The sequence below is a fragment of the Charadrius vociferus genome, unplaced genomic scaffold (assembly GCF_000708025.1).
Source record: "Charadrius vociferus isolate BGI_N301 unplaced genomic scaffold, ASM70802v2 scaffold97, whole genome shotgun sequence".
NCBI lineage: Eukaryota > Metazoa > Chordata > Aves > Charadriiformes > Charadriidae > Charadrius > Charadrius vociferus.
In genome coordinates this window covers 1-10,016 of record NW_009649316.1, presented here as the reverse complement: position 1 = coordinate 10,016, position 10,016 = coordinate 1, and the positions used below count along the sequence as shown (strand labels likewise).

The window sequence follows — 10,016 nt, the reverse complement described above, 5'->3', positions numbered from 1 at the left end:
CCTGCTATTGATTCATATAAATTGTTAATTGTCTGGGTGTTTAGAAATGTGCTATTATATATATGCTCTTGGTTTTCTTCTATGATGTTGAGAACACAACAGAAAGTCATCACCTATTAGCTGAATAGCAGTAATCAGCTCTATCTGTTCATTTATCTGTTCATTGGGCAACCTGGTCTAGTGGGAGGTGTCCCTGCCCATGGCAGGGGGTTGGAACTCGATGATCTTTAAGGTCCTTTCCAACCTAAACCATTCTATGATTCTATGATTTAGCCTGCCACACTACAAAACTAAATGAATTCACTTAAACCATGTTGAAAACATAATTTATTGAACTGTGATGATTTCCTCAGGTAGTTTCACTGTATTTTGCTGTGACAAAAAAAAAATAATTTACATGCTCTGTTTCTTGCTTTAGAAGAGCATTTCTTTGAGCACTATTTTTAACCAAGCCAGTATTTTCTGATCTTTTTGAAAAAGAAAGAATGGGTAGCCTTGAATGCTACAGTCTGATACAGGATGTAAGATATCTATATTGTCTATATTCTGAGGTACTTGTACTGGCATGCATAAAACCAAAAATCTTTTATAAATGTGAGTACACTGTATTTAAGTCTCTAATGCATATCATGACATAGGTTATTCTCGGTTGTTGAGTCATGTATGCCAATGCTGTCAATTGGAACTTGAGGCGATAAGAGAACATAAGCTTATAGGGAGTTCACCCAGATATTTTCAGTTTTAACACACTGCAAGGTAGGAAAGGAAAGCTGTCCTTGGTTGTTATTTGACAGAGTATCGTTAACTATCACAGGAATATGATGAACATCAGATTTATCTTAGAGATAGAGAGACCTAATTTGTAATGCATTTATGAAAATATTTTAATTTGTTTGTCTAATAGGGGGTTTCCTAATTTTCATTTTTAATGTCAAAATAAAAAAGTGTAGTTCATAAATTATATTTGACCAACTCAACATGAAAGGAAAGCTCCTTTAGTTCTTGATCAAAAATGCAGAGCCTGTACTGAGTCTGACGGTAATGAATTTAATAAGAAAAAAAAAAAGATTCTTTGAAATCATGTTTCAAAGTCCTGTCAAAGAAAAGAAACTGAATAGTTTCAAAGGTGAAAGTACATGGTAATTCCCATTTTTAACTATCTTTGATAGAAAGGAAACTGGCCAAACTCAAATATTTGAAATCACATTTAGATGATATTTCAAACAATAAATATATGTTCTGCTAGAACTTTGTTTTTTGCCGTTCCATTTTGTCTTTTGCATTCTTTCCACTCTCCAGCAACAGTGTAGCTGGAGAAGAAAAGCAGATGGGTGGGGGAAAGGTGAACAACACTTGCCCCTGTGAAGAAAAAATGTTTACAGCTTTTATACTGAAACCTATTGTTTGTTTTAATAATGCAGCATTAGGAATTTCCATCCTAGCCAGCAGACAGTCTGCCTCCACTTTATCCCATTGCTGGCAACAGAAAGATAAATAGCAACTCACTGGCATTCTTTTTTTAACTTTCAGTCAGTTGTGGTCCTGGAATCCTTGAGGCATGACACCACCTGCACAGCAGGAGGAGGTGTGACTTGTGATGTTCTTTTTGTTTTGACAGCTAGGTACCAGTTGTACGTAGCTTAGAACTTTAATTTATGACGGGTGAATGTATTCCACCCTAATTGCGCTTTTTTGCGGTTTGTAAAAGGGCTGCAGCAGAGCCTTGATGAATCATCTTTTGTGTAGTTGTGTGTTCAGATATAAATTCTGTTAATCTGCCTAAAATAACAAGGATTAATTACCAGAAAGACATGGTACACTGCTTGGGCAGCTCACAGTTTAGCTATGTGTAAATCTTGATGCTCATTTAGGTTTTTCTTTCTGTTTTCGCATCTCGTCCTGACAGGTGTGTGCCCAATCACTGTGAACACGGTGGCAAATGCACCCAGACGTGGGACAGCTTCAAGTGCACTTGCGATGGAACTGGATACAGTGGCGCCACTTGTCATAACTGTAAGCCATCCTGCAGTTTCAAAATTGCGGTGGAGTAGGGAAGATACTGATGTCTTTTGGTTGAGATAAAAAGTCAAAGTCTTCCTCCCTGGTGTTGATTTAATCATACTCCACCTTCTCTACATAGGGATGTATTTATCTAGCACTGTGCTGCACCATGCGAGGGACCAAAGCAGTACAGCTGTCTTAGTTGGGTGTACCGAGCAAACACATTCTCAGAAATTGCACCCTTGAGTTTCAGGTGGACACAGTGAATCTGCCTTGGGCTGTTGGGGAGAGCTGCTGACCTTTACTAGAGAGCTGTTGGTTCAGGTTGCTAATCCTGAAATGTGTTTATATACTGATTATTGGCGATTCTAAAATCAAATTATTTACTCTGTTGTTATGAGCTTCTCAAATAAGAATACTTCCTAGGAACTCCGCGTGCCCTACGTTATTAAAGCACAGAAAGGAGAGAGAAAGGTACTGTTGCTCTTTTTATAGGTTCTGAACAATGTGTGCTGAGTCAGCGGCACGTGTCTTCTGTTCCCTCTCTCATATGCTAAAAGTGGGATTTTCATCTGCAAAGTGTATTCTAAAATATCTAGAAGATGCAGAAAAGTTTCAGAAAATTTATCACATTTAGATAATATTTCGAACAATAAATATATGTTCTGCTATAATTTTGGTTTTTGCTGTTCCACTTTTTCTTTTGCATTCTTTCCACTCTCCAGCAACAGTGTAGCTGGAGAAGAAAAGCCTCAGTCCTTACTTTTCTCCCTTTTTTCTTTAGCAAACAACCTCTTAATATTGAGGAGAGTGTAAAAATGCTTCTGAGCAGGTGAAGAGTTAAAATTGAAGCCAAGTTTTATAGACATAAAATTATATTAATTTGTTATTTACCTTACCTACAGCTGTGTAAAGTTTTATGAAGATAATTGCAGAATTCTTTCATTTTTAACCAAGACAACCCAAAACAATCAGAAAATTTTGACAATTCACAGTTGTCTGGATTTCAACAAAAAACTATTCTTTTTTTAAACATTTTATCAATGTAAGAGGGAATGTATTTTCTATAATAACTATTAATACATATATATGTATTGAACGACAAAGCTATTGAACTGATAAAACTGAAAGAGTTAAATGGCAAATGAATGTAATTTAAAGAGAGATAGTTGAAGTACCAATGTTTGGAGGAGAAGTTTCCTGGGCAGCCCTTTTTCCATGAAGAGTGAATGTGCATAGTGGTGGCGTGGTTGCATCTAATCTTGGGAAGGAAAATATGGAATTTACAGTGAATATTTCAGTGAAACAAATGAAAAAATTTCCTATATTTTTAGAGCTTTGGCTAATCTCTTACAGCCACTTGGAAAATACGATTCTTATGCATGTGAGAGGCTGTTAAGATATTTAACTGCAGAAATGGAGGCTCAGTTAAGTAAGTATATTTTATCTAGTGAGCCTCTGAAAATAAGTATAGTCAGTTAGAGGAAACTATCATTTTGGATCCAACAGCCTGCCAGAGGTGAGGCTGCTGCATGCCCCCAGGTCCAACCAGTAGTGAGGCTGTAAACGTATTCCCGGTAGGCATGTGCCCACAGAGCCCATATACACCACATACACATATATATATAGCTGGACCTGCATGTCAGAGACAGAGCATGTGCATGAACACAGCACCAACAGCCTCATCCTACTCCCGTCTCTGGCTGGGCGGAGGATGCATATCCACTAGTGAGAACAGTGAATGTCCGTGTGGGTGGTGGATCCCTCCAGCGGCTCAGCTGAGGCACTCAGCCAGCTCAGTTGCTGGCCCTGGATCCCAGACTCCACAGTTGCTGATGCCTAGACACTGGATGGCCCGGCAGGGTCTTCTTTGGGCTCCCCGTCCTGCCATTGTCTGTCTGTGCTCCTTTGTGGGTGTGCAGACAAGCTTTTAACGTATTAGCTAACATAGTTTAGCTTTCTTCTTGAGTCCCAAAGAGAAGTAGCAAGGACAAATGGATGGCATCACTTTACTGAAATCACATTTATTACAAAGGAAAGAAATAATAGTCCAAGGAGCTGTGAACATTTCTCCTAATAGGATTTTCACCTACCTTTTATGGACAAAACAGTCCAATAAGGCAAGTAAAAGGCAATGCTGGACGGCAGTATAAAAAGAGGGATGGATTTGGAGTACATTGTCCCATCTTTAGCTATGGAATGGATAAAGTGTATGGGATTACAGCTGTCCAGGTCATTTAGAGACATATTATTCAAGAACCTTTACTTTTTTAATTCAGGCAAAGTTTCTAAGTTAGATGGCTAAGCTTTTGTTTAGCTTCATTTTTGTGCTTAAAAACGTAATTTTATTTTTTACTATTCGTGTTGCTATGCTTTTAGAAGTCTTCTTTCTTACAAAATGAGGGTGAGCAGAAAGTTATTCACTTGATAGATATCCTGTCAGAATATGTCAAGTCTTATGGCTTTCTAGAGTATAGAATTTAATGGCACAAAAAGGAGTGAAAACCAAAAATTACAGCATCAAGCTATAGGCTGAGACAACCTTAACCCTGCCTTTATTGAGGAAGCAATAGCTGTCGGTATTTACAAGAATATGTTCTAGGCATGAGGTATAGCTGCAAATAATGAGGGAATTTGTTGAAGCTTGCCAAAGGTTGTGGTTATACTGTCCAGAGGTCTGGGGCCTCAGCTCTGCTATGATGATACTGACCATATCTGTCCTTTCCTACTTGTGCGTGTGTTTTTGCACACGCTTGTTGTGCTGCCTTTTGCTTTTGAGTTCTGATGTTTGTGGAAATAGCAGTGCAGAAAGAGATGCTGAGGGAGGAGGCAAGTTGGAATGATAACTCGTGTGTGGTATAAAAATAGCTGAAAGCAATTTTAAACAGCATTGTGGGTTGTACGAAATGCTGTAAAATATAGCAGATGTCATGATTCTGTGGAGCAGGAAAGTGTTTAAGTGCAGATAGCACTTTTTCAGTACCATTTTACTCAAATCATAGAATTGTCTAGATTGGAAGGCAATATAAGATTATTTTACAAAACAAATGCTGTTATACACTACAGTAGAAGATACACTTCTTGTTTCAATGCATGTTTATGCGGTGGGTATAACGGCATTTCCCAAAGAGGTTGGAGTCAAGACTATGTTAGTGGGGATTGTAACTCCATAGGTGATGATTTTAATGAGTTTGAGTTTCGATGAACTTAAAGGAACAAGATAATTCTGTGTTACTGAAGGGTTTTTTTCAGTGAATTGATTTTGCTTTGGTCAGGCAATTCAACACTTTCCTGAGCCTTTGACCTGAAACAAGGCAAGGCTTTGCAGTCTTGACTTAATTTCAGATCGCAGTTTTAGGTTCCTTTGAAGTTGAAATTCAAAGACAAAGTCAAGATATGAACTCCCTGAAACTGGGAAAAACATTTGCATGAAATCCCTGTGAATCACAATGGCTTTGTTTCGCAAATAATATATTTATAGTATGACAGTGAAAACAACAGTTAGTCTAGAAAGATGGAGAGGTATGTATTCTGGGGCTGAGACACAGTAGAAACTATAAACTGAAAATAAACAGCTACAAAAGGAAAAAATTCAAAGAAATAAATCTGAAATAACTTGAATTCTTTTTCTCTCTCCATTTGTGTAAAACAATTACACACATTTGCCATTTTAAGATCATGAAATAATTTGCTTTTCAGAATACAGGATTGTTACAGCAAGGCTCTTCATCTTTTAAAGACACACCAAAATCTTCGAGCTCTGTGTCCACTGTCATGTGTTTTGTTAAAGGCTTCACCTGCCATTCACAGAAAAAGATATCTCTACTCCGCAATAGTTTGTTTCATCCAGCTACAAAAGGAGCTGGAGCTTAGTGGCGAATTAATCAAAAATACTGGAAAGTTGTCTTTCTCATTGCATGGTAAATAACCTAGAAATCTGCCAGATTTGTTTTGGTGAACAGATACTCAGTGCCCAAGGGAATGCTGTGGCCTGGCGAATGTCAGAATAGAGCATTGATTTTTGTCGTTAGACAAGACTACAAGATAAATGAATGTGTTTACTTAAAAATAATGATTTACAGTGATGAAACAGTTACAAAATTATTTAGAAATTAATTATTAGGGTTATAATTAACACTAAGTATCGTCCTTACTCGTTTTCTTGTATAAGATATATTTTAATCCATGACTAATTAACCTTTACAGCCTACCAAAGGCTGACCCGCTGTGCAGAGTTCTGAAAACAGTATTTTTCCAGAGTCTATTGGTAAATGGTTCCTGGAGCCTTTGAGAGCAAGAGCTCATTTTCCTCATTACTTCTCATCTCCATCATGATTTTCAGGTAATACTGCTCTGCTGCACTTTGCACAAGCTATAAATCTAGTTTTAGGCTCTAATGTGCTCCCTGCTGTTTACAGCTTCTTTAAAACAGAGTGGTATAAATTTACAAATCGTGTATCAGGATAAATAATGATCATTCAAGCTTCTTTTTCTCAGATTTTTCATATGTATAGCTCAATACTTGCTTTCTCTAGAATCTGCAGGTAAGAGAAACACAATAAAGGACTACCACCTCCTGCACAAACTTTGTTAGGTTTAGGAAGAATCCAGGAGAACCTAGTTTGATCATATTTGCCTTCTTTTAATGATTTCCTGCAGCAAAAAAAGTCCAATTTGCACTTAAAAGGTTCATCTTAATTATATCCATTATTACTCATATGAGAGACAAGTTCTATTCTCCTTTAATTTCACCTTCAAACAAACACTGTCCTTACTTTTACAGGAGTACAGCCCCCATTCCTTCAAGAATATTGGACAGGAAATGGTTTGCTTATAAATCATCAGTTATTCCATAGGAAGGATGAACATCAAGCTCATAATCTCTTGCCTGTTAGTTCTATAAAAGTAGTAGAAGTACAACCTTACATACTCTTGTCACTAGAAGAGGCATTAATTGCATTGGAATATACAGAGGATGCAACTATCTTGAGAGAGAACATACACAATTTTTATACTTTTTTTTCCAAAATGAGCATTTTAAACAAAGCAGTGATTCTTAGTTTCAACGTAATAGACCTTGACCTCGGAATTGTCTGGCTTTGTCTCCTCACAGCTTATTGTGAATAAATGTTATCCTAGATTGTGGAAGGTGATTTAAAGTTAAAGAGGAATAAAGCACTAATCTTCTCTTGAAATGATAAATCCATGAAGTGTCACTGGAAGTCTAACGGGCATTGATATTTTTTTTCCAGGAATATTGACCTTCTCCCTTAAATGAAATATTGCTTCAATATTGAGTTTAATAGTATCTAGAAACACATTTTGAGTAATAAACATTTGTGTTACACGCATTGTAGAAGCCGTGATAATTTGGATTCCTGATTATTGCTAAAATCAGTAATCAGAACCCCAAATTTATTCTGCATAGGCTCTGACTTTCAGTGAGACTGCCCTCAACCACTTTATAGAAACTGATTTTCCTGTATTTCCATAAATGAGGAAGCACTTGAAACACTGGACTTTCTACATTTAGGGTCTAGATAAGGAAGGATGGCATGGCAGTGATATTTTCCTGTCAGCAATTTGGGAAATAATTCCAAAGCAAGAAAGTAAATGCATAATTTGGCAAAAATATGGTCTGAACTTTACTTTAGGGGGAAAAAGGAGAAAAGAAACTGTACAGATGTATAGTCATCACCAACAAGCAAAGTATGGTTTTCCACTTCCCTGGAGACTGGGGGAGTTCTGAGAACAACTTGGTTATTCTTTGTGATCTCAAACAGATTTGTTAGAAAAGGCAAAGGCATTGCAGTTTCACAAGCATATTAATGCATTATTTGATAAGGAAAAAGAGTTCTCGTAACAAGTCATGGACTATGTCTATGGAAGCTTTTTACTTTCTTACAGTTTAATAGAGGGAAGGGGAAAGTGTGAGTAAAGAATAGAAAAACAGTTTGACAAAAAATGCTTCTGCTGCGATTAAAAAAAAGCAATGTTGCAGGCTATTTTAGTTGTTCACCCTAATCTGAGTGAAATAAGCCAGACTGTGCATTGAGTAAGGTTGTTTAGGTTCTCATGATTCAGGTTGCATAAGTATGGACACTTACATGCACTAATTGTTCTCAAGAGAATGTACAGGCAGTGAGAGTGCCTCCAGGCAGCAGTAGAATAAACATCTTCACTAGGGGACCTGAATGTGGAGTGCCATTACTGACAAAACACAGGAAGATCCCTCTACAGTTTCCACAATCTGAAAGGAGGAAAGTGTTTTGTATCATACTGGGTGCTATTGAACGGCATTTAAAGGGCAAGGCAACCATAGGGCACAGTCAACATGGGTTCATAAAGGGAAAGTCCTGTGTAACTGATTTGATATCCTTCCACAGCAAGGTCACCCATCTAGCTGATAAAGGCAAGGCAGTGGATGTAGTTGTTCTAGATTTTAGTAAGGTTTTGATACCATCCCTTACAGCATCCTTCTGGACAAGTTGTGCAGCTGTAACGTGAGTAGGTAGATGGTGCACTGGGTGAAGAACTGGCTAAACAAAAAGGTAGCCCGGCAGCTAAGAGGGCAAACCGCATCCGGGGGTGCATCAGACACAGCATAACCAGCCAGTCCAAAGAGGTCCCACTGTATTTAGCATTGGTGCAACCTCACCTTGAGTACTGTGTGTGGTTCAGGGCCATTTAAAAAGGATGTTAAAGTACTTGAATGTGTTCAGAGGAGGGCAACAGAGTTGATGAAGAGGCTGGAAGGCATGTGCTCTGAGAAGCGGCTAAGGACACTGGGTTTGTCTAGTTCAGCAAGGACGAGGCTGAGGGGTGACCTCATTGCTCTCTAGATGTTCCTGAGGAGGGAAAGTGGAGAGGGAGGTGGTTTCTGTTTCCCTGGGATCTTCTGCCAGGACACATGGGAATGGCTCACAGCTGCATGTGTCAGGAGAGGTTCAGACATGACATGAGGAAACATTTCTTTACCAAGAGGGTGGTCAAAGACTGGGAGAGGTTTCCTGGAGATGTAGTTGATGCCCCATGCCTGTCAGTCTTTAAGAGGCATTTGGACAATGTCATCAATGCCATGGTTTAATTTTTGATTGACACTGAAGTGGTGAGGCACGTGATCGTTGTAGATCCCTTCGAGCTGAAATATTCTATTCTATTCTATTCTATTCTATTCTATTCTATTCTATTCTATTCTATTCTATTCTATTCTATTCTATTCTATTCCGTCCCGTTCCGTTCCGTTCAGTTCCATTCCGTTCTGTTCTGTTCGACTTCATTCTACTTTGTTCCAACCTAGTCTAGCTTAGCCTAGCCTAACCCAGCCCTACACTAATGACAAGTAAAGTAAGGATGAGACCATTATTTCCTGAAACGCCAGGGGATCTTCATCTCGAAAAAAAACTTTAAAAGACGCAAATAAAACAGGTTACAAATGGAAACAGGATTTTATTTTCTGTTATATTTGTTGTTTTTTGAACTCCCTTTAAGAGCAGATGTTCACATGTATGAACACAATCTGCTCGTGTAGCCAAGTGCAAAGGCAAGAATTCATCACTTCAGCTTGAAAATACATCCCTTGCAGTCTGGCAAAGGAAAGCCATAGAGCCACAGAAAGCAGAGAAGGAATACAGGCCAAGAAGTACCCATTTCCTGAAAAGTGAGAACTTGAAGAATGAGCTTTGAGTTTAGCATCATCAGCAGACTTCCCAATAGTACTTTCACCTCCTGCATCCAGATCATTGACACAACTATTGAACAGAGGTGGCATTAGAATTGAGCCATGAGGAACAGCATTGGTGACCAGTTGCCAGTCAGATGGAGCCCCTTTCACTGCAACCATTAGAGCCCTGCCCTTCTGCCAGATCTTTATGCAGCGCACCATCTACCTGCTTCCCTTCCCTTCCCGCTCTTCTCTCTTTCTCTTCTCTTCTCTTCTCTTCTCTTCTCTTCTCTTCTCTTCTCTTCTCTTCTCTTCTCTTCTCTTCGCTTCACTTCTCTCCTCGCCTCTCCTC

General features: G+C 38.5%; 1 protein-coding gene across 1 annotated transcript in view; it reads left to right on the top strand.

The window, feature by feature from the left end:
- Positions 1–2,051, top strand: part of LOC104290340 (contactin-associated protein-like 2) — a 792,176-nt gene extending 790,125 nt beyond the window's left edge. Inside the window, exon 11 of the mRNA XM_009889431.1 lies at positions 1,907–2,051. Within this exon, the coding sequence (XP_009887733.1) occupies positions 1,907–2,051 (145 nt within the window). The remainder of the gene's footprint in view (positions 1–1,906) is intronic.
- Positions 2,052–10,016: the final 7,965 nt, after the last annotated feature.